At 37.8% G+C, this 25,880-nt stretch overlaps 1 protein-coding gene across 1 annotated transcript; it reads left to right on the forward strand.

Annotated features, from left to right (window-relative positions):
* The first annotated feature begins 20,970 nt into the window (after positions 1-20,970).
* Positions 20,971-21,507, forward strand: LOC149239224 (uncharacterized). The gene has a single exon (XM_089369803.1). It carries the CDS (start codon positions 20,971-20,973, stop codon positions 21,505-21,507), a length of 537 nt encoding a protein of 178 aa, XP_089225929.1.
* The last annotated feature ends 4,373 nt before the right edge of the window (positions 21,508-25,880 follow it).

Here is a 25,880-nt window from a genome sequence, read left to right on the forward strand (position 1 = left end):
TCTTCTCAGAGATAAGCTACCATCACCCAAGTTAGTTTATTTCCATTTATGTATGTAAGCATATTTTAGTTCTTTGATATTGATGAAATGGAGTTTTATTTCTATTGCATCTTTGTGTTTATGTGTGTATATGTATTTTTTATGTTCTTGCATAGGTCTAGATCATGTGATTTCAACTCCAACAAATGGTTTTCCACAGTGAAGCATTGTCGTATTGAAAACACATATAAAGAAGGCACCCTCACACCCATTATAACTTCCTTTTCCAAATAAATATCATATTTCCTTAAAATCCATGGGACATCAACTTCTTTGAAAGAACAAGTCAAACCAGCCAATCCTCTACTTTCTTGCCTTGGCCAATGTTTCCTTTTAATTTTTGAAGAGAGAATATCTCTCCTAACAGCCAATGTGTCATTTTCTTTCAATGATATGTGCCTCCATAAAGAAGATGAAACATTTTTTAATATATGCATGGGATATAGTAAGTTGTAAATCTTAATATGATCCCAATATGGGAGCTCATAAAATACATGTTTCTTTTTCATCCCAATGGGAAATTTCTCAACATAGGTGTCAAGGAATTATGGATCATCAAACATAACCTCCCCATTTGAATCGAACATTTCTGTAATATCCTTCTCCTTCTCTCTCTCATATGCTCTAAGCCATTTAGTTGGTGTCATTATTGTAGGCCTTTGGGTTCTCTCTGGTTTACCATTGAAATTGGATGTTGCTCTTTTGTGAGGGTGTTCCACTGGGAGGAATACCTTGGAGAAATTATACACTAGCTTTTGTAGATGGTTGGACCACTCATACTTTAGAGAAGGTCCACAATATTTACATCCATGATACCCTTTTGTTATAAGACCTATGAAATTATTATATACAAGGCATGTTAGCGATCATGAAGATCAAAACAATTTCAATGAATTAAATTAATATGTGAAACAATATTGTTATGTATATAAACAAATCAATAAACATGTGATCTACCAGATCAAACTCCTAAGCCTGGATTACCATGTGTGGTGTAAGAACATATGTCATACAACGTAAAATTCCTCTTTGTTTTGATGGGTCTTGATACATCATATACATGTATCCATTCCCATAATTATTTCAATGCATCTACTAATGGTTGTAAGTAGACATCCATAAATTTCACTTGTCTTCTACTAGGGACTATGAGAGCCAACATAAGATGTTCATTTTTCATGGACAACCATGGTGGGATATTGTTATTGATCACTACTATAGTCCAAACAGAATAGTTGGTGTTTTGGAGGGAATATGGTTTAGATGCCATTTCTGGCTATGCTAAGTCGTAAACTTCGTACTTCATCCTTGAATTTTTTAGGCCATGTATCCTCTATATGTTTCATGGCTATTGAATCTCTTTGGATTCACAGAACTCCTGACTCACTTTTGTGTGAGGCATGTCATCCCTGCAACATAGCTAATTCTTTGCAATGAAAGAGCCTTTGAATCCTTGGGATTATAGGCATGTGCCTCAATATCTTATGAGGAGGACCATTTGATTTAACTTTTTTTTTTAATTTATGGTACCTGTCATGACCATATTTCAGACATATCACTTTGTCCACATATTCCCCTCTATATAGAATACAATCATTCATACATGCATGATATGATATGTACTCAACACCCAACATTTTCAATAACTTCTTTGCCTTTTCATAGCTACTGGACAAGACATTATCACTCAAAAGAACCTTATATTTGAATAACATGTAGTTGGTGGGCAATATAAATGTAAAATGTCAATATTTAACATTCATAAAATCGACCATTTTTAATGTTGATTGTCTGAAAATATTTCTCAAAATATAAGGGACTTGATCATGGTAAATTACCTCAATATTGTCGAGAAACATGCATTCGACATGCCAAACTTTTCTTTCAAGTTGTACAGTAACATCATTGTCCCCAGTTGGGTATACTTTGACTAGCCGTCAGGTCCAAAGAGAGGAGTGGTGGAAGCAGATTTCAGGATTTTGAAAAAAGTATCAGTGATATGAGCATCATGGTGGAATGCATCTAAAGAAAAAAATTCTCTATAGCAATCGTATCCTGTAAGTAATCATCCATAACAACCTCTATTTTATTGCCTCCATTGCCAACTTTTGATGAAGAACTACTATTGTTGTATTCATTCCTAATTGGTGAATTTGGGTATGGTGGGAATTGAATAGGTGGTTGATTCAACCATTCTTGGTATGCTTCCCCTCTGATTTTTTCTTTTACTGCAATCTTCTCTTGATTTGACATTGTAGTGGGATGCATCGGAAGATGGTAGGTGGGTCACTCATCATTACTAGAATTTTAATTTCAAATATTGAACACTACTAGATCAATGATATTAGTAAGCACAATGCAATTGGTTTTCTGAAATTACATTATACCAAACAATTATTACCATTGTCGAACCAGGATTACGGTTGGAAGATGGCATGTTGCAATTGGCAGGGTAAAGAAGCTATCCATTTTCATCTACCAACTTCTTGCGGTATGATGCTCATGATGATAGCCTCTGACATTTTTGAACTGATGGAATGTTTTTGTACCTGAACTCAATTCTAAATCAGGATCTTACAAATTTGGATACATTTTTTATCCAAATTGACTTGGATAAAAAAAATAAAAAATATAAATTATATAATCGAAATATAAATAAAATTTGAACTTAATGGAGATGGAAAAGGATAACTCCGCGAGGGACTTTGAGGAATATGGAACGAGTTGGAAAATGAAGAATTGGTCATTTGATATTGAGATTTTTTCCCTGCATTTGAGCAAAATCAACAATAAATTTTTGTGTACATACGTAAAATTAATTTCGAGAACCATATAACCACAATATGAATTTCAATATAAATTTCAAAATATTTTTCAAGAATAAGACGACTTTAAGTAGAAAATGTATACTATGAACTATTGTAACTCATGTGGATGCATCCTAAAGGATAATTTGAGATGAATATGTCATTTTATGTGAAAATAAAAATTCAGATAACTTTTAAAGCATATCGGTGCTCTTGTAAAACTAACCGCACCAATGTGTTTAAATAATAATTGCACTGATGAGTTAAAATAATAACCACATCGGTTTCCGGGGTTTCAAAAATAAAAAAGAAATTATATCATATCAGTGCGTTAAAAAAATTTAGTGCACCGATAATTTATCTTAACCAGTTTATGTTACTATTAAATAAAGAAAGGGGCACAAATTTTTTTTTTCAAATTGAAAAAAATTATTTTTCGAAATCTAATTACATAAAGTCTTTTTTATAGTAAGAAGTTATTTACTATTTCATTATTTTTTCCCAAAATTTGAAGTGAGAGATTTGCAAGAGAGATATTTGGAGCACTATGGAGCAAAAAAATACTTTAGAACAATAGAACTTTTTAGAAGATCGGAATTTAAAAGGTATGGTGATTCACTCAAAACCATCCATACTAAAAATTTTAAATTTTACTCTTGATTTTACTAATAAATTTTTTTTTAAATATTTGTTCCTATTTAGATTTAAATAATAATAATAATACTTACCTTAAACCATTGCTTCTTCTTACTTATGTGATTGAAAAATTTCACCTTAGGGTTTAACTCTTACCACTTCACAATTAGGTCTTTTCATTTTAGAAATTTTAGATTTAATGGGTTTGTGTTACTATATATAAGGTGTTTGACATGTAAAGCACATGTATCACTTATTGAATCAAATCCAAATCCTGTCTATTTAAAAAAAAAAAATGACTTCTGCTTATTAGTGCGCCCTGTGTAATATAACGCACGGTGTGCCTCTGCCAAGTAGCATTGTTGAGTAAAAAAAAACTTGTGTTTAATTTTTTATGTTTTTATTTTTTTACTATGATGGTGATGCTTTTATCATTACATATATCACCAACATAATTTAAATTTATTTAAAAAATAATATTTTTTGTTGTTGATGCTAAATAATTAAACACCCTGGTGCATTTATACTCATAACTGCACCGATTACCAAACCCCATTTTTGGCTTAAAATTTCATGATTTATTTATAAAATATATGTAATGGCTTTTGTATTGAATAGCACTGGTTATGTATTGATAAAAAAAGTCTGAGAAGTTGTCAAGTACCAAAAATATTGATTGACACAATGATACCACATTAAAAAAAAAAGATAAGTTCTTTGTAAATTCTTTACAAAATTAATATGTTTGAACTACAAGTATATATTGGTTAGTTTATGTCATGCAGAGCCACAAAGATGAGGAAGATCAATACGATTATTTTTTATCTAAGTGCGGAAGAGCGTAAAATCCTGATAGAAAAATTGTAGAAGGTTGAGTTAGGTGAAAGAAAAAATACAATTCAATATGATATATTTTTTTTAAGTTTCCATTAATAATATACTTAAGAATATTAGATGACATGTTTCAAACAATCTATTAATTCACATATGTTTAACATTCTTAAAGGGCCAACAACAAAGAAAAATAATGTTGTTCTAAGAAAAAACAAATTATAAAACATGTAAATGACGATGAATTGGTCCTTAAATCATCTCGAGTGGTACTTGAAGTTAATGAAAAGGGGGGGAAATTTTACAAAACTATTGGATATATAGTGGAATGAACGTATAAACATAATTTCCACTTACAATACATAAATCAATCCAATGATTCCAAGAACCATGTTATATTTAAATTATAGGAAGCATTTCTAGAGCAGTGGTCAATGAGACCTGTCATACTTGCAATAACAAAAACATAAAACAACAACAACAAAAAATTATTCAAAAAGTAATATTCCTAATTAAAACAATTTTCTAGAATTATATGTATATATTACTACAAAACATTCATTTATTAATATCAATTTTGTTATATTTAGTTTTCATATATCAATATAAAAATAGTATATTACATTTTTAGGAAGATTATGAAAAACCCGAAGGATCAATGAGCTAATATTTGAAACATGCCAATAGGAACGTCCAAAAAGTGTACAAGGAGATGGTTAAAGAAATGGACATAATTGCATCACAAGAGTCATCTCAATGACAACGTGCTTCAAATGTATGTAATCGTTGATTTTTTCTATTAGGTAAATATAAACAAATAATTTAGCATTAAATATTATTTTTCAAGTATTTTCTTGCAGAAAATAAAACAAAATGGAACTCATTCAACATATAAAATAGGACGACGATGAAGAAAATGGTTGATATCAAAGTTTATGAGTATTTGTTAATATTTCCTTATAACAACTTAAGGTTTCATTTCTGTATATTTTAAGTTGTCTTACAACAACCATACTTGAATGTCTTCAAATAGGTGTTAACATACAAATAAGATCCATCAAAAGAATTGATTGACATTGGGTTAAATATGGGTTGTGAGTATATGTTGACATATCAGAAAATAATTGTGGAATTTGTAAGTATCTATGTTGTCTTACTTCTCTGAAGTTATAATTAATAAAACAAAAAAATCATTTATATTAGATCTATGATTTATTATGGGGTATAAAACTTGCAAGAACAAAGTATGGAACTACACCAATAGAAGAGTTTTTGAAACAAGGCATGAGATTTGGTTTTGAAAAAATGTGTATAATCTAGGACTCGCTTCTTGCTATGGTACATTGCTTTTCGATTTATATTGATGTATATTATTTATTTCAATTTTCATTATTCTCACCAATGTAGATACACTCATTAAACTTTATTTTTATGTTTGTAGATGGACTTGAAGAAAAATAATACAATCGATTCAATCAACAAAACATTTGTCCAAATAACCCAAGTTATGGGAGTAGCTCAAGCACTAACAACAATTCTAGCGAAGAATGATAATCTATTTGGGTATCAATGCAAGTTGTTGTATTTTTTGAAATATTTGTATGTGAAAATCAAACATTTTGTTTAACGTAATGGACATAACATTTCAATTGAAAGACGAGAGGTTACTAATAAACATATCATTTTGTATGACAAAAAGCCTCTTATTCATACCTAATAAGATATTTTAATTTATTTTATTGCATTGTCCAATGTCATTGTGAAATGTTCTAGTATTGATTAAATTTATGGATGATTAAATATTATAATAAAAGGACGCGAAATTTGATGATATAACAAATTAATCCAAAAATCATATACAAATTCACTAATCAAAAATTAATTTATATAGATACTACTATAAGATATATGTTGATTTTTCGATGAATAACAGATTTAAAAAATCACAATAGTTGCACTATCACATGTCAATGTTTCTAAAAAAGAGAAAATGGATACTAGAACATCATATATTAATGTGCATCGCTCCGAATATGAGTTTTTCAACACGATATTTATAATAATAAAAAATGGCATCCTAGTGCGTTTATGAAATAAAGACACACCAAGAAGATATATATTTCATACACCGGTTTGATTTTCCTTTTACGCATTGGTGCATTGTTACTTTTATCACACTAGTATGTTAGATTACGTAAAAGCACCGACGCAACAAGATTTTTTTTGCCTTCTTGGGTATCTTTTGTGAAAAGTACAACATTGGGGCTTTTAAAAACATATAAGCACCAATATACTTTTGAAGCACCGATATTGTTTATACAACTCATAAACACCAATGCATTGTTGCGCGTAACTACCTAGTGTGTTGGAGAAGATAAAAGCACTGGGGATGTAAGATTTTTTTTCCTAAGCCGGTGCCCTTCCTTAAAAGTACTTCCCAGGGCGTTTTTGGAAGACATAAGCAGCAAGACGATATATTTTTCAAGCATCAGTGTTGTTTGCATTCAACGCTTCGGTGCATGGTATCATAGATTGTACGAGCCGATGTTCTTTTATTATTAAAGCACTGGTGCTTTTATAAATTTAAAACACTAGTGCTCCAAATGTTTGTTTTTAGACTTGACGATTTTATTTAAATTTACGACATTGGTGCTTTTATATTAGTAGCGCACCATTGTGATGTTTCCAATAAGAGCACCGCTAAGAAAACATCCACTAAAACCTATGACCGCCCAAATTTTTCAGTTGTGATGAAGTTCCATTATCAGTTGTGCTAAACATCCGCTACCACAAATTGATGATGTAGTGGAGGTTTTTTGACAATTTTTGTCAATTTTATAACACTAAAAACCTTTGTTATAACCTCCGCTAGAAGGTATTTTACTTGTAGTGTAGGGATTTATAGTGATATGAAAATTGGATGTACCTAGACTCTAGATCTCCAAGATGAAAAAGGACCTCTCAACAAGCTCTTTGAAATAAGTAATTACTTCTCTAATAAGTGTTGCTTGACTTGAGGGACCTAGAATGGGTCCACACAAGACCTAGGTTTTTATTGATCATGTAAGGGATACCTCCAAGGAGGACACTAGGTCAAGGTAGGACTATGAAAGGGTTGAAAAAGATCAATCTTTAATGAAAGGAAACCCCAAAAGGAAGCCTCTCACTATGACGTCAAAGATAAGTCTTTAAGGTCCAAGTTAGGGATTGGATTTTATCATAAATGAACCACTGGAATGTTTTGAAATCTTGTTCATCTCAATAAGGGACACTAGCGCAGATATTGGTCCAAGACGAATTCAAAGATCACCCATCTAAGAGATTTCACATGATACCCTAACAAGGTCATACAAGTGAGATACCATAAATTAAAGGAGGAAGACGAATGATTTTAAGTTGATCACCTAGGATTAAGACCAATGCCTTATCAATTGGGAGGAATGGAGTCAACATTTCCTTTGATTTAAGGTCTTCGCTCTATCAAGGAGACCTATGAAACTCTTTGCTAACCCTAAAGAAGCAACAAATTAGCTATAATAGGTATATATACTTTGCTTGGCGAGGATTGATGGAGATTCGAGGATGCAATATGCAAAACGAGCCTCTAGGAACATGCATTCACATCATCTATGAATAATGCATGCAATACTTCAATAATCCTTAGTGTTTTCATGAAATCACATTAAATTAGGGCACATGCAAGATCATGAAAGTATATTCCATACATTAGACATGTAGCAATGTAAAAGTATAGCATCAAACAACACTTATAGGATAATGTGAGTATATTTGTCCTTTAAGTTTGCAAGTAGAATCTCCAAGATAAGATAGAAAAAATCCCAAACATCAAAGTGCATCAAAAAATACCAATTTTTTGCATCAATTACAGGTCTAAATTCATTTTACAAGAGAAATCCCAATCCAAATAATGATGAGTTACAAAATGAGGCTCTCTTCAATTTAGATGAACCTCTCACAAGTTCGAATGGTTTGATTAGCCTAGTTAAGCCCCTAGTAATTATTTTAACGTGAAAATAACAATAAATTTGGTGACAAGCCCACCAAATAGCTCAAATGTGTAAAATAATCCTTCCTAATGAGGCCAAAATGATGAAATAATGGTGCAAAGGGCCATTGGAAGACCAAAATGAGTCAATGTGCCATGTTGAAGAGGAGGGCTCCCAAAATCATGATCAAGGGGGTGGACCCTTAATTTCCAAGAGAAAGATCTTGTGGTTCTCCCAAGTGGTTGTGGGGCACAATTAATGGTCTCATGGGTCTACAGTGGCTCAATAAAAAGTCAATGCTCCATCTCTGACGGCTAAATGATGATCTGGGACCTGGATCAACTTCCAAGTGTTGGGTACAAGTGTATGGCCGGCTAGGAAACATGGTCCAAGTGCATCATCATCTCTATATGATTGGGACATGAGAAAGAAATGTGTGGTGCTGAATAACCCCATGTATTGGTAATCAATGCTCTATTGTGGTGGAGACCATGGCTTTCAATTCTCACCGTACAAGTGCCATTATGACCCTCTAGAGGGCTTGGATCTCATATATGGAGGCCAAGTCCAAGACAAAAACCCACTTGCAATCCTGTATAAAATCTAATGCATCTCCTTACCTTCCAGTGCAACCAATCATTAGAGAAATTGAGTAAATAAGCTTGTTAATCAAGGGCAAAAGTGGACACTTTATAGTGGCATGCCCTTCCAAATGGGCTTTAGAAAGTACATGTGTTACCCTCCTTGACAAGAGAGGTTAATAAAAGACCTTGTTAAGTGGTTTCAACCTCTAAGGGAGGGACAGGCGCATGGTATATCCATCAAATGGCAAGTGGCATGTGAAATAATGATGAAATGGAATGGGGTAGTAGGGAAGGCTCCAAACAACATGCTATGATACAAGGGTAGCTATAATGAGGGAAGCCCACAAATTTGGGTATATGAATGTAGAAGGGAGAAATCGTGGTACATGAGTTACTCCAACCTTTGTTTTTCCACCCTTCTTCATATGCCTTTTTCCTTTTATTCATTTTTTTTTCTTTACTGGTCGGGGCTCCAAGGGATGAAAGCATGACGTGTATGATGTATCAATGATTACCCCATTAAGTTTGGGTATTTCATCGCCCACTAGGGGTTGTGACAATCATGGGTTCCTTAATGATGCAGGGGACACATATAGGGGCCCTATGAACTAGGGTGATGGCAATAATCACATGGGGTAGAGCTCATGTTTTTGAAATGTAACTAGTGTCGATCTTCATAATTGTGTATGAGTCATGACTTGATTATAGTTGTATTTGTCAAAGGAAAAAGATAAATATGTGTGTGTGTGTGTGTGTGTGTGTGTTTCTTGCCCATTGTAGGTCAAGCACCCATTGTGTGCTTTAGGATTTGATAAGTCATGTCAAAAGGTCAAATTCATGATGTTATAGGCCACTTGTAGCTCAAGAAACAAGAAAAGAAAAACTATATTTTGTAAATATAAGTCTAAAAGCCCACCAAATGATGAGTCAACCAACCCTACAAGTTAACCTGGAAGAGGCGTAATCTAGCCCTCAAAAATCCTATAAAAGGAGGAGTTCGAGCTCATTTAGGGACACACGTCAAGAAACAAGTTTCTGATCCGATCTAGAACAAGAAAGAGGAGTGAAATAACTAGAAATAAGCAATGTAGAAAATGAGGGGAAAAAAAATGGCATCTCTAGAAGGTCACATGTTCGAGTTTCTTGGAGAAAACTAGGTTTCCTCAGGACCAGAATTGCAAATAACTAATTGGTGGTTGGTTGGCTTATCTTTTGGTGGTTGGTCTTGGGTCCAAGTCTTGGATGTATTCATTGAATCAATTCTATAAGAAGGAGTTTCTAGGTTTTCCCCTGGCTTGGATCCTATTTCTGGTGTTCTTTTTTCACATTGTGATATTCTTTTTGGAATTTGTCTTGGTGATTAACTGAACAATGTAATAATAATTATGCACTAATTTAATATCACAAGAACGTGTCAAAGTTAATGAGAATTCAATTAAGAGCCCTAACTACTATTCTTCCTAGATTGCTTAATGTTATATCAGAGCTAGGGCTTTGAGGAATGTCAAGAAAACAAGATCTATTTGGATCCTTTTTATATCAAGAGGGGCATGCATCTAGGACCAAGCTCCTAGAAGAAGTAAATCAGAATTTCGGGCACTATAAATTAACCCTAACAATTGTAATATGACCGTAGACCTATACAAGAAGAGTGAAGGCATAAAATATTTGTGTTTGGAGGACCGAAAGGTTAATTAAGAAAACGAAGGAAGGTCACGCATCATGACAAGGAGAGAAAGGATATGGGATGACCTTACAAGGTTTAATATCCTCATCAAAAGGTCCAAAAATTTATGAAACTTCAGAAATCTTAAATCTTTGGTATGTAGACATATCTCAACGAAGTATCTTTACTTGCAAAAGGTTCAAGACCAAGTTTGTTAAGGGAATGTTGAAATATGGCAACAGGAATATTCCAATTTAATTTGTCCTTGAATTAAATTGTGAATTAAAATCGAATTTAGTCTTAACAGCTACTTGGAAATAATTAATTAACTTATTTTAAATTAATTAGTTGGAGAATTCAAGTTGGAAGTATTTCTGAAGCCATGCAAGATTTATCCCTTAAATTAAGGAGATAAGATTGAGTTATATTTGAGTTGTAATTAGTTAACTTAGTTTACTGAGTTAAGTCCAGTTAAATTAGTTCCAAACTGTTTGAGGAACTAATAGTGAGTTAACAGTCAGTTGATGCATTAATGCACTCAACTAGTGCTACTCCAGTTAACTAAAGATTCCCTCATCAGAAACTCATGCATGTATATTCTGAGAAAGACCTAGTTGAATTTAATGTTCAAGGACAGTGTAATATCAGCTGCATGTGTTTTCTCATGGACAATACTCATGCATGCAGTCAAGGATTTATCCTTGAGGATTGCATAGTTTTGAAAGCTTGGTTTTCCACTTGGTAATAGGAAAATCATCCACAAAGAACAGCGCAAGGAAATAGGAGCTTGGAGGGCAGAGAGGAAGGCTGGAGAGAAGCCAAGATTTCCTATGAGCATCTGTGAGGATTGTACTGAGAGCTGGCTAGCTGTGAGAGCTAAGGCTTTGTATAATTCCTATGTATTTCCACCATGTATGATAATACAATAGTGTGGGGTTTTTATCTGAGGATTTCCCCAAAAGTATTTTCATGTGTATTGTGCCATTGATTCTTCTTCTTCTGGTTATATTGTTCAGCTCGATCTTTAAGCTTCCACAAATTGATAGTAGAAGTAGGTTATAGTATTATGCTTTGATTTATATTGCATTATCAGGTTAACCTATCACAGATTTTCTACATGGTATCGGAGCTGTGAACAATATACTGAGAAGAGAATTCGAAGTTTGAAGTTCGGGGTTGCAGGTGCAAATTGAATCCATATCATACTTCAAGGTTGGCTAATGGCGCTCTAGGCTTGAGACTCGAGTATGCCTTGGAAGGTAGCTCGAATTACATAGCATGGAAGGATAGAATGGAGGTTGTATTAGAAGACAATGGCTTGAAGGAATTCATTGATCAAGAAATCTCAAAGCCAGCGTCAACTAATGCACAAGAGTTGGCTAAGTGGAAGAATTGTGTGGCGAAGGCGAGACAGATCATCCTTGAGGGAGTTCAAGACCATATTTTCTCGAGTCTCCATGGGAAGGATACTCCATTTTCAATGTGGAAGACATTGAAGGACCTCTACCAGAACAGTAGCGACCAGAGGAAATTGGCGCTCAAGGATAAGCTTGAAGAATCAAGATGGAGAAGGGTGATACTATTTCCGCATATATGAACAAGCTCACCAGCTGCAGAGATGAGCTTGGTAGTGTGGGAATAACTACTTCCAATGATGATATGTCGAGCCTTGCTCTCCTTGGCCTTCCAAAGAGTTGGAATAGCTATTAGGACTCTGTGAATGGAAGGGAGAAACTATCGGATTAGGAATGACTGTGGTCAGATCTTATGAGGAGGAGATCAGGAGGAGCACACAAGATGGTTCTTCATCCAAGAATGATGATGAAGAAAATCGGGCCTTAGCAAGTAAGGCAAGGAAAGGGAAGGGGAAGGATTCCCATTTCAAATCGAATTCTTCTCATGGAGGGAAAAAGGGTGACATGTATAAAGTAAGATGCTTTAATTGTCACAAGATGGGACATTATGCGACTAAATTCCCAGTGAAGAAGTCCAAGAAGGGATCCTCAGAAGGATCGGAAGGCGAGGCATTAGCCTCTCAGTTTGAAATGGACTTTACCCTCATCGCATGCATGGTGTCATCGATGATGGGTTGTGTATGGTATCTTGATAGTGGAGCCTCATTCCACATGTCCAGTGATAAAAAATTATTCAGTGCCTTGGAGGAGAAAGACCTCAAGATGCGCATAGAGATGGGTGACGACAGAAGGTATAATGTTTCAGGAGTGGGCACGATTGCTTTTCAAAGGGAGCATGGAGCTCCTCTCACTTTGACAAATGTGATGCATGTGCCTGGACTGAAGAAGAACTTGGTATCGGTCGCGATGTTGGAGGACAAAGGCTACGATGTTGTCTTCAATAAAGGAAAGGCGTTTCTAAGACACATAGCCACGGGTCAGACCAAGAGGATAGGAATTTGGGTGAAGAATCTCTATAAACTAGAAGTAGATGATTGTGCAACAATGAGTATGAAAGCAGAATTGGTGCAAAGCCAATACATTAGCGAGTTGTGGCATAGACGATTGGACCATTTGCATCATGGGGCTTTGAAGATAATGCAACAGATATCTACAGTACTTCCCAAAGGTAAACTTGAGCAAGTTGACACATGAAAAGGTTGTACCTTGGGAAAGTACACCAAGTCTTCCTTTCATGATCGAGACAGTCGAGCAAAAGCTATCTTAGAGTGAGTTCATACTGATTTGTGTGGACCATTCTTGACGGTATCCACAACGAAGCAAAGGTATTATGTGATTTTCATTGATGACGATTCTCGTAAATGCTAGATTTATTTCATGCAGAAGAATGACCAAACTTTCACAAAGTTTTATGAGTTCAAAGCTTTGGTCGAAAAAGAGTCAAGGAAGAAGATCAAGGCCTTAAGAAGCGACAACAGTGTAGAGTACGTCTCTCAAGAGTTTAAGGACTTCTGTGTAGCGGAAGGAATTAAACGAGAGTTGACGGCACCTCATAACCCACAGCAGAATGGAGTGGTCGAGAGGAAGAATAGAACTATTTTAGGGGCATCATGAGCAATGTTGCATAACCAAAGCCTACCACTTCACTTGTGAGTTGAGGCATGCAACACAACGGTCTATTTGCAAAATAGAATCCCGCATCACATACTTGTGATGAAGACACCAGATGAAGCTTTCTCCGGTAAGAGACCAAATGTGGGTCACTTCAGGATCTTTGGCTCATCGGTATATTGCCATGTCACAAAGGATGCACAGAAGAAGCTTGAGCCGACAACAGAGTTGGGGATATTTGTGGGGTACACTGATACACCCCACAACTATCGGGTGTACTTGCCTACCAATCGGAGGACAGTGGTTTGTAGAGATCTCAAGTTTGATGAGCAGAAGGCCATGCGAGTTTCCCTTGAGAGGGAGATCCAACTACAAGCTGTGGAGGAACTGTTGGTTCCTAAGGAGGAGGAGCCTCAGACTGATGCAGAGCAGCCACATGCAGAGGTTCCAGGAGTGGAGACATCCACTCAAGCAGAGTCTTCCAGAGATGGATGGAAGCACACAAGAGAAGCTAACAAATTGTTGGAGGATGTGAGAGAGAATGTGGGAGCACCATTTTCTCAGTGCAAACAAAGGAGGTCACCTAAGAGGTACACTGGATACATGGCCCTTGCTAGGGAATGCGTTGAGACCGAGCCATATTCCTTTGAGGAAGCATTGTAGCAGCCAATTTGGGTTGATGCTATGGTGGAGGAGTATGACTCCATAGTTCGTAACAGTGTTTGGGACGTGGTTCTGAGATCAAATAACAAGTCAATTGTGAATTCTTGTTGGCTTTACAAGGTAAAGCAAGTTGCTGATGGTAGTGTGGAGAAGCATAAGGCAAGATTTGTTGCTCGTGGCTTTTCACAAGTCAAGAGGATCATGTTGTTGCAATATATTTCGACAGAGGAGCAAGATGTTGACATTTTGATAAAGGCATTGTCAAAGTGTAAATTCGAGTTCCATAGAGACATGATCAGGGTGGAAGATAATCCCTTTCTTGTTGAGAGGGAGTGTTGAAATATGGCAACAAGAATATTCCAATTTAATTTGTCCTTGAATTAAATTGTTAATTAAAATCAAATTTAGTCTTAACAACTACTTGGAAATAATCAATTAATTTATTTTAAATTAATTAGTTGGAGAAATTCAAGTTAGAAGTCTTTCTGAAGTCATTCAAGAGTTATCCCTTAAATTAAGGAGATAAGATTGAGTTATATTTGAGTTATAATTAGTTAAGTCAGTTTACTGAGTTAAGTCCAGTTAAATTAGTTCCAAACTATTTGAGGAACTAATAGTGAGTTAACAATCAGTTGATGCATTAATGCACTCAACTAGTGCTACTCCAGTTAACTAAAGATTCCCTCATCAAAAGCTCATGCATGTCTATTCTGAGAAAGACCCAGTTGAGATTAATGTTCATGGACAGTGTACTATCAGTTTCATGTGTTTTCTCATGGAGAAAACTCATGCATGCAGTCAAAGATTCATCCTTGAGTATTGCACAGTTTTGAAGGCTTGGTTTTCCACTTGGTAATAGGAAAATCATCCACAAGGAACAACGCAAGGAAATAGGAGCTTGGAGGGCAGGGAGGAAGGTTGGAGGGAAGACAAGGTTGCCTGTGAGTATCTATGAGGATTGTACTGAGAGCTGGCTAGCTGTGAGAGTTAAGGCTTTGTATAATTCCTATGTATTTCCACCATGTATGATAATACAATAGTGTGGGGTTTTATCTAAGGATTTCCCCAAAAGCATTTTCATGTTTATTGTGCCATTAATTCTTCTTCTTCTTCTGGTTATATTGTTCAGCTAGATCTTTAAGCTTCCGCAAATTGATAGTAGAAGTAGGTTATAGTATTTTTCTTTGATTTATATTGCATTATCGGGTTAACCTATCACAAATTTTCTACAGGGAATTGTAGGCTTTGTTGGAAGGGTCATTCTGAGCATAAATCTTGTTGAAAAAGGATCAAGACCTATTCTATATACTAATATATATAAGGAACCAAAGTTCGAATTAACTGAAGAGGCATTAGGCCTGGTCATCTTTCAAGCAATAAACTCAAGCAAAACCTAAGTTGTAGGAAAAATTGGAAGGCTACAGTCATCTTGAAAGGAAGGAGTCGGTGTTGGACATTGAACGGCCGAACGATGTGAGTTAGGGCTTACAGATCTCGAAATTTGCAGACCTTGGGTTTGACCTAGAGAGGAACGGGATCAGAGTAGCAGACCTTCTCAGGAGGGGTCAGAGCCTGACCTGACAGATGGTCAACGAGGGGTCCATAAGGACCCCAACCTTCAGACAAATAGTCATGCAGAAACAAATAGCACAGGAAGGTGTGCGGATCGCAGGGTATCAAAAGTCACAGAAAGAGGAGGGAACCAGCAAGGGAAGGAGACAAGAGGCGAATAAGACGGAAAACAACACTCAGAAACTTAAAGGAAAGGAGAGCGAAGGAAGAGCAAGTAGCAGGAGTAACGAGAAAACAGCACAGGGATATACTACTCAAGAGAACAAACAAGAAGAGGAGCAAAAAGATGTAGAAGAAGAAGCCCAGGAAGTAGAGAAAGAGGAGAAAGGGGACAAACCAAACAATCTCAAGGACAGTAAAATCCGGGGACCATGCAAGCCTAAAATAGCAAAAGCCCTAAGGGTGGTGATCACAGACCCGGAAATCCAAGCCTATAGGGAACATATGATTGAACATGCAGTGATCTGCAAGTTCATGGGACTCTGGCCAATGGAGAGAGCACTGTGTCAATGGATCAAGCAACAATGGAAACCCAAAGGTGATGTTAGACTGCACTTAGGGGCCAAAGGTTTTTTCACTGTTGTTTTTTCGAATCTAGAGGATAAGGATAGAATATTTGATGGGGGACCTTACTTCTTTGCTTCAGCAGGTCTCTATATGAGACCTTGGAAGCCTAACTTCGTGCCAGAGAATGAAACCTTTAAGCAGGTGCCAGTCTGGATTCACCTATTCTCCCTTCCAATAGACTATTGGGGCTACGCAGCTCTAAAACAGATAGGGGACAAGCTAGGAACTTTCATCAAAGCCTCAGAAGCCACTCTGCAAAGAAGATATACGTCCTGCGCACGGATCTGTGTGGAGTTGGATGTGTCAGGGGCTTTGCATGAAGGACTGTGGTTAGAATACAGGGATGAGGACTATTTCCAAGCTATTGACTATGAGCAAATCCCATTTCGCTGCAGGAAGTGTCATGAGCACGAACATTTAATAAGAGAATGTCCATTAAACAGATCAGTGGAAGAACTTAAGGGAGAGCAGGCTGAAAAGAACAGGGATACCTTCATAAGACCAAGAGCAAGACAGAGAGCAAACAGGAGATGACCAATCAGAACAGGCGCAAAACAAGGTACTACCAGTAATGCTTTTGAGGTTTTGGAAACTGAAACTGAATCAGAGGATCAAAATAAGGAACAAAATACCTCTGGAGCAAACAAGAATACAACAGAGTATGCAGCCAAAGCAATGGAGGAAAACATTCAAAACACCACAGATCAGACTCAGGAAGTAACAGAAGGAATAGATGAAGATGTAGAAATGTTGATAAGTGACATAGGAAGTGAGGATATGGAGCTCAATGAAGCTTTAGAGCAGGAAGGAGTTGACCTACAAAGCATGGTGGAAAACTGGAAGAAGCAAGGGATGGAAAACATTCCGGAAGAGGAGGTGAGAAGAATTAATGAGCTACTAGTTACAAGACAGAAAGCAGAGTTGGACAGGCATAACAAGAATCTGGGCATAGCAAAAGGAATGGGACCACATACTAAAAGCCTACTTCACACGTCAACCAGCTTTAAACAAAGGAAGAAAAGAGGGCGCAAGTCCAACAATGAGACTCTACAGGAGCTGGGAATACTGCTTCTAAACTCGGGTAAGATAAAAGCTCTAGAAGGTTTTTCTCTTATTCACTAATTTACTCTTTAGTTAGAAATGAAAGACATCTCTTGGAATGCCAGAGGGCTCAATAGCCAAACTAAACAAAGGCTCCTAAAGATGAAGGTCCAAAAGGAAAAACATGATATTGTATTTGTGCAAGAAACCAAATGCGCAAGTAACATTATTGATAATGTAAGCAAAAAGCTAGGAAGACAAATGAAATACATGGAGATTGCCAGTCATGGGTGGGAAGGAGGTTTGGTCACGCTGTGGGATCCGCATGTAATCAATATCCTCTCAGCTGAAGCCAGCAGATTCTTTATAGCTCTAGAAGTTCAAGTGATAGGCAACTCAGAGACTTTTCTATGCACCAACGTTTATGGACCTCAGAAATTAGAGCAGATCCTTTATAGCTCTAGAAGTTCAAGTGATAGGCAACTCAGAGACTTTTCTATGCACCAACGTTTATGGACCTCAGAAATTAGAAGAGAAATACATTTTTCTTAGAACTCTTTCGAATCTGAAGCTTAGATATCCCAGCGCGAAGGCAATCATAGGAGGAGATTTCAATATGATCACTTCACTTTTAGAGAAGAAAGGATGGATCAGAAGACTCGACAAAGATTCTAAAGCTTTCTTAGATTTCATCATCTCAGCTAAATTAGTGGATATTCAACCCAAGAATGGGGCCTTCACTTGGAATAACAGAAGGGGAGGTGAAAGACAAATCACCTCTCGTCTTGATAGATTTCTTATATCTGAAAGCATTCTGTTGGAGGGAGTGGTAGTAGAATCAGACATTCTACCTAGTGGAGGGTCAGACCATTTGCCCATTTCTCTAATTGTTGTGATCCAGGGCACTCCTAGAAACAAGCCTTTTCGATTTGAGAAGTTTTGGCTTAATCACCCGAACTTTAGTCAACTTGTGGAGAAGTGTTGGCATGAACCGATGGACATAAGAGGCACCAAAATGTACAAATTACAAGGTAAATTGAGATACATTAGAAACAAAATCAAAGCATGGAATAAAACAGTTTTTGGGAATATATTTAAAGAGAAAGCCAAAATAGAGGAGCAGCTAGAGCAGATTCACAAAGGTTGGATAACTGAAGATAGCAACTCGGACTCTACAGACCAAGAAAAAACTTTGATGCAACAATGGCAGCTTCGCTGCCAACAAGAAGAAACCCTATGGAAGCAAAAGTCCTGTATTCAGTGGCTAAAGGAAGGGGAACAAAACACCAAATTCTTTCACAGATCAGCTCTAGACTACAGAGGCGCCAATAAAATCCTCAGTCTCAGAAACGATCAAGGAGACATCTTTCAGAATCATCAAGGAATCTCATCCCTACTCACTTCGCATTTTAATAGCATAGCTCAGGAACCTGAGGTGGACAGAACAGATGCAATTGCTGAACTCATTAAATCCATTCCCAAAACAATCACCAATGAGCAAAATCTTGCATTAACTAGGGAAATCTCTATGGAAGAGGTGGAAGAAGCTGTGAAGAGTATGCTGAATGACAAAGCGCTTGGGCTTGATGGCTTCACCATCAACTTTTATAAAGCATGCTGGGAAATTGTCAAATCTGAGGTATGGGAAGTGGTGGAGGACTCTCGGCACTCGGCCTCAATTCTCAAATCTCTAAACTCAACTTTCCTAGCCCTGATTCCCAAAGAAGAAGGAGCCAACACCCCAGCTAAGTTTAGGCCCATTGCTTTTTGCAATGTCATTTATAAGATTATCTCTAAAGTTATTGCCAACATATTGAAACCCATTCTTCCGAGCCTCATCTCAGAAGAACAATCAGGGTATGTTGAAGGAAGACAAATCCTGTACAATATTTTACTGGCTCAGGAAATGATTCACACTCTTCAATCCAGGAAATCGCAGGCATGATGATGCAATTGGACTTATTTAAGGCTTATGATAAGGTCAACTGGAACTACCTTGAAGCAATCTTAGAGGCTTTCGGGTTTGCCACTCAACGGGTTAAATGGATTTTAGCTTTGATTAAATCTACCAAATTTTCTATTCTGGTTAATGGCTCCCCTGCCAACCAATTCTCCCCCTCACGAGGAATCAGACAAGGAGACCCTTTATCTCCGTTCCTTTTTGTTATCTTGATGGAAGGTTTGAGCAGACTCATTCGCAGCACTAAAGAGGAAGGAAACATCAGAGGGTTACAGTCCCTGCCCCATATTCCAGCGACCACTCACCAACAATTTGTTGATGATACAATGCTGCATGGTTCTCCTACAGTCAAAGAAGCCCTGGGCTACAAGAGGATCCTCAATCTCTTCAGTGAAGCCTCAGGTATGGAAATTAATCTATCTAAATCAACCATCTTTTTCTTCAATACGCATTTAGTTGTGCAAAAGCATCTGTCTAGAATTCTAGGCTTTCGCAGAGGAAGTCTACCCTCGAGATACCTAGGCGCTCCCCTAACAGACAAACCTTGGCAAAAGGTGCATTGGGAAAAGATCCTAGCCAATTTGGAGAAGAGATGTCGTCACTGGACCCATAGAGCTCTCAATTTTGCAGGGTGGCTAGTGTTAACTAAAGCAGTACTGCAAGCCATTCCTCAATACTTGCTCTCCATAATCCCTGCTCCCAAGGGAGTCTTGCAGAAAATAAGGGTAATTCAAAGATCCTTTTTATGGACAGGAAACGCAGAGAAGAAAAAGTGGGCACTAGTGGCATGGGATAAATTGTGCAAACCCAAAAAATTAGGAGGGTTAAACCTACTAGATCCCTGTACCATCAATAAAGCCTGTGGGGCTAAGATCTGGTGGAAATGGTTGAAGGAGCCCAATCTCCCTTGGGCTAGACATTGGAAGGAGAAATACGTTCCATCGCATAGCACTCAGAACTTAATCAGAATGCAAGAGAATCCGGAAGGCTCCCCGATCTGGAACCTTGCAAGGAATAATCGTGGTATTATACAGGAGAATAGCTTCTGGGAAATTCGTAATGGGGAAATGGCCTTGTTTTGGGAGGATGCCTGGCAACAACTCCCGAAATTAGAGAGGCCAGAGTTTGCAGACCTGCAGAGAAATTATCAAGGACTGGGGAGAATCATGGTGAATCACTATTGAAATCCTAACAGCAGGGACCTGGAATGAAGAGAATGGACGATCAATGACATAAGAAACCCAACTGAGGCTAACATCGACGTCCAGAACCTGTAGAATATATTAAACAAAAGAAGAATAAGGAAAGTTGATGACAGAGATCAACTAAGATGGGGAAAGCAAGGAGGGGGCTACTTCACGCTCAAAGAATCCAGGGAGTGTATCGAAAACTCAGAGCCGGTCGCAGAGGTTCAATGGAGCAACCAAGTCTGGGATTCTCTATTCTGGCCGAAAATTAAAATTTTCCTCTGGCTCCTAATGCGCAGGAAAACCCTTACATGGGAAAATCTCCGCAAGAAATGGTTTTGCGGCCCTTCCAGGTGCCCCATGTGCAATATAGAAGAAGAAACTATGAACCATCTCTTCAACACATGCGAGTGGGCTAACCATCTGTGGAATTGGGCGGAAAACACGTTGCAACAAACAGACAGAACCAGAAATTCCATCCAAGAAACCATTGAGAAGTGGCGGGGCAATTTCTCTAGTAATCAGAGGATAAATACCATTTGGAAAAAGATATCGGGGTTCATCACATGGACAATTTGGAAGGAACGGAACAGGAGAGTATTCGTAAATGAAACCAGAGATATATTTCATACTCTCGAAAGTATTACCCAAAATGTAAGACAATTGGTTCTTGTCAAAAGCAAAGCAGACCAAGACAACAAAGTTTCAAAGCGGGACTTACAAATTTTAAAAGCCTTTAACCTGGATAATGGAATGAATGTGGCTACCTCAAATCGCCAACAGGAAATAAGCACCATGCTGAGCATCTGGAAACGACCACCTGCAGGCTTCCTCAAGTTAAATTTCGATGGAGCTTTGAGAGGTAATCCAGGAATGGCCGGCATTGGGGGCATTATAAGGAATAGCGCAGGAGAAATTTAGCATATCTACAGTAGAGCCTTGGGAGAAGGAACGAATAATGAAATGGAGTTCGTAGCTATGGAGCAGGGTCTTAGGATTCTTAGAAACTTACAGGCAGGCACAGCAGTGGTTGAGGGGGACTCTCAGCTCGCGATAACGGCAGCCAGAAAGATGTATGTGGGAGCCAAAGCTAGTAAGGTCACTCAGCACTGGCGACTAGCTAAAGTTACAGAAAACATAGCTGAACATTTGGGGTGGCTGAAAGGTTTGATCTTTCAGGCTGTTCGACGTAAAGCTAACGGAGTCGCGGACCATCTAGCGAATTATGGTATAGAGAACCCCACTAGCATTGTGGACAGCTGTTGGCAGGACGTCATATGCCCGGAATTAAGAGATAGGTGTACCCTGCTCTCGAGGCAGGATTTAATGAACGAAAAGTAAGGCCGAAGGTCGGCGCTTTAGGCAAGGTTAACGACATGAGTAGGATCATGCGTACAGCAGGTAAATTCAAAGGTTGGCAGCAGAGCGAAGGACAAAAAGTTCAGGAGCATTCATTGCTCGAGCAGGAGGATAACATTCGCATCCGATACATGATCAAAAAGAATGTGCGCCGTCGGCGCCCTTATAGTAGACGGTACACTTGGCATGTTTTGGAGGATGGCAAGGAAGGTGACCATAAGGAAAAGAACTCGAGCCATAACCGAAATAATTCACCACCTCGCAGGAATTATGATGACAAGACCTGCGGGAAACAGGGACGAAATCGGCACACAGCCAGTAAATCCCCCAATCGTATCTATATATTAGTAGCTCCACGCAGAGGCAGAGGCATTGTTTCTTCGATTTGGAGGCTGAAACTCTCTTCCTTCGGCTGTAGAGTGTGGTTGAGCTGCCTGGTGAGTGTGGTTGATATCATGGTAGGAGAGGGAAGTCGTAACGCTTCGGCCAACAGAGATTTAAAAAGAGCTCGCGAAGCGTATGAGACCCGTATCTCGCAAAGAGAAAAACGGAAAATCGAGGAGCTGGAGGCCATTGCTACAGAGGAGGAGGAAAATTTGAAGGTTCAAGAGCTGGAGAAGGAGATTGACTGGATTCAGGACCCTGGTTCGATTACAACGCGCACAACTTAGTTTGTGAGAACGCAAGCAGAGGTGTGGAGAATGAAAATTATGTTGGCCAAAGCTCTGAGTATGCAGGGGAACTATTCCGACCAAGTGCGTCAAGCCCAACAAGCGACTGCAGCTGCGTCAGAGGAGCACATTGCCATTCTGGAAAGCTTGGAGTTCAAGATAAGTGCACTGGAACAACAGTTTGACAGCATGTCAAAGAAACTATCGGTTCTAATTAGTCTCTTGAGGCACACATTAGGTCCTAATGCCAGGCATGCTAAAGATAGGATGGAGGAGCGCACTGGCGACACTCAGAACACTCGTCTAGCGCCTGCTCAGGCAGGCAAAGCTAAGACAGGGTCTGCGTCGGACACCTCCAAAAATTATATTGTTCTTGAAATGTAATGGGTCTTGGCTCTTGTTCTGGTTGTTTTCATGAGGTTGGGTCAGTTGTTGTTTCTACCTACCCTGGTGGGTCTTCTTGGTTTCGTTTTAATTTTGCTCAGGAACTCGCCGTTCATGGTCTGCGGCTCTAGTTGTTTAGAGGTCTGGTCTCTGCTGCTTTTGTCAACCCCCTTTTTCTCTGTCGCCCTGCGTGGTGAGCCTGGGGTCGTATGGCTGGTCATTTTGGTCATTTCTTGGTGAATGCTAAGTAATCTAGCAGTCAGTTGTTTGCTCGTGCAGACCTTTTGTAAAATATGTATTCTTACGCTAATATAATACGCTGATTTACACAAAAAAAGAAAGGAAGGAGTCGAGACCTCCTCTTATTCTAAGCATAAGTGCATTTCAAAGGACGTGAATTGAGGCCTCAACCAACAAGAAAAAGGAACCAATATTCCTTCTTTAATTTTGTGTGTGAAAGAGACCTAGATCGAATTTATTGGAGGCAGATTAGGCCTATCATGGAAGGGTAATCATCAAGCTACAGTCACCCTTTTCAAGACATAATTCGTAGATCTGTGGAGTGACATAGAAGACAAGAACTTGTGGTATAGGATCCACGAAGTTGTGAAATTTCTACAAGGATGGGATTGAGAACCTTCTAAGCCCAAACAACAGCGAGCCAACCTTGGAACCTTCTCTCTTGTCATTGAAAGTGTCAACAAGGATATCTCCTTGGAATCAGTGCAAGAAATTTTTTGTTGGTGACAACCTATCATTGAAGTCTTCAAAGCTTTCCAACATCCTGATAATAGAAGACTTTAAAAAATTGTCACATCTTGGGAAAGGGATATCATTACATCTATTACAGTCAGTTATTTGGGACCTATGCATCACAAATTTGTAAGCAGAAGAGAAGTGACATCTTGAAGAAATTTGAAGAGGAAGCAGTCTAAAGGTGACCTCATCTCAAGTAAGTACTGATCTTTCATTTTATGTCTCAAGCATCCAAGATTTCTTCATTCTGCAAGGAGAGCAACAATCTCGATGGGACCTCTATCTACCAAGGGTGGAAGAAGAGGATTGACCTTATTCTCCTTGAGAATGATGTCATAGGATATGTAAAAGACAATGTTATAGAACTAGATAAGAAGGATGCCAATGAATGGAACACGTATTTCAATAATGAGATGAGAGCCCAAAGTATCTTGATTGAAACAATAAAAGATGATCTAATACTATTTGTTGTAAAGTGGAACAAGGCCAAGGACATTTATGATAGGTTGAACAAGTTGTACTTAGTGAGACACTCAGGTCAGAAAATTTCCTTGAGAAGTAGATTGTACAAGATAATGATACCATTTGAAGAAGACATTGCAACCCATCTTGTGAAGATGTCCCAATTAAGAGATCAATTGCATGCCCTTGGTGAGACAATTTCTAATTCAAAAATGACAACATGTGTTCTCAATTCTTTGCCTCCAGAGTGGAATTCGTTTGTGACTAGCATATATTTGAGAAAGGGGACTCCCAACTTCGATGAACTTTGGTCTTAATGTGTAATGGAAGAATCCCTATTGAAGACCAAGGAGGAAACTGATCCTCTTATAAAATCTCAAGCATATGCAACAAGGATGAAGACATTGAGTAAAGGAAAATTTGGAAGGTCTCGTCATCCGAAGAAGAAGTATAATATGTCAAATATAAGATGCTTCGATTGTAATGAGATTAGTCACTTTAGAAGGGATTCCCTAAAACTCTCAAAGGAGTCTAATCAAAATAAAGGCACAAAAAAGAAAGATGGATCACATGCAGCCAAAGTATCAAATAACCTGAGAAGCAAAAGCTGAAGAAGATCCTAGAGATCTCTTCTTCTGAAGCTACTCCATCTTGATGATATTTGTTAGGTCCCTATACTATTAGTGTAACCCCATATTTTTATTAGTGAAACCCCCTTATTATATTTTTGTGCCTATGTAGTCCCCGTATTTTTATCATTGTGCCCCATAGAAGCCCACTATTGTTATTGTTGTGCCCTTACATTATTATTGTTATGTTGGCTCTTATTACATTATGACCCCTTAAACTCCTATATATAGAAAGGAGATCTTGTCATTTGTATCATCCAAGAATTGTTCATTTGTGTAATGGAAAGGAGGTTGCCCCATCGAAGAGGTTGATTTCTAAGACATTGATCTTTCTTTTCTATCTTTTTGTGAGCTGGTTTCATAACATTTGGTATTAGAGCTTTAGATTCTAGGGTTTCGCCACTCCAAACAGGTCTTCGTGGAATTTTTGTTATAACCTTTTTTCTACAACATTTTAGAAGATAAACAAAAAACCCATTTGAGATGAAACCGTTTTGAACCTCGGATCCGATTTTCAGATCTTTTCTCGTTATATTTTTAGAGATATGATCTGATGAAGGTAGGGTTTTTGCAAGCTCCAAAATTCCATCTCAAATAGGTCATCATGGAATTTTTGCTATAATTTGTTTTCTACGAAGTTTTAGATTCTAAAATCAAAACTAATTTGAGACAAAATCATGGTGAAGCTCGGGCCCGAATTTTAGATTTTTATTCGCTATATTTTATGTGATATGGTCCAAGACATTTAGGGTTTTTGCAGGCCCCCGAATTACATCCCAAACAGGTGACCTTGGAAAAATCGTCATAACTCTCTCTCAGAACATCTGATTCAAATTACATAAAAAGTGAAAGAAAGAAGACATACTGTAGTTTGTTTGGTATCAATTTCAGAACCTAAGGGTGAAACAGTCACACGTGGCACGTCATACAATTTCGCTCTACTTAACCAATCTATAATTAGTTCATCGAGGGAGATTGAGAATAATTCTTTATTCGAGAATCCAATTGCGATCAGACTTGTGGGGTTAGAAAG

Source organism: Pinus tabuliformis, chromosome 8 (genome assembly GCF_031772625.1).
Source record: "Pinus tabuliformis cultivar Carrire ecotype Pingquan chromosome 8, CPIR1, whole genome shotgun sequence".
NCBI classification, from domain to species: domain Eukaryota; kingdom Viridiplantae; phylum Streptophyta; class Pinopsida; order Pinales; family Pinaceae; genus Pinus; species Pinus tabuliformis.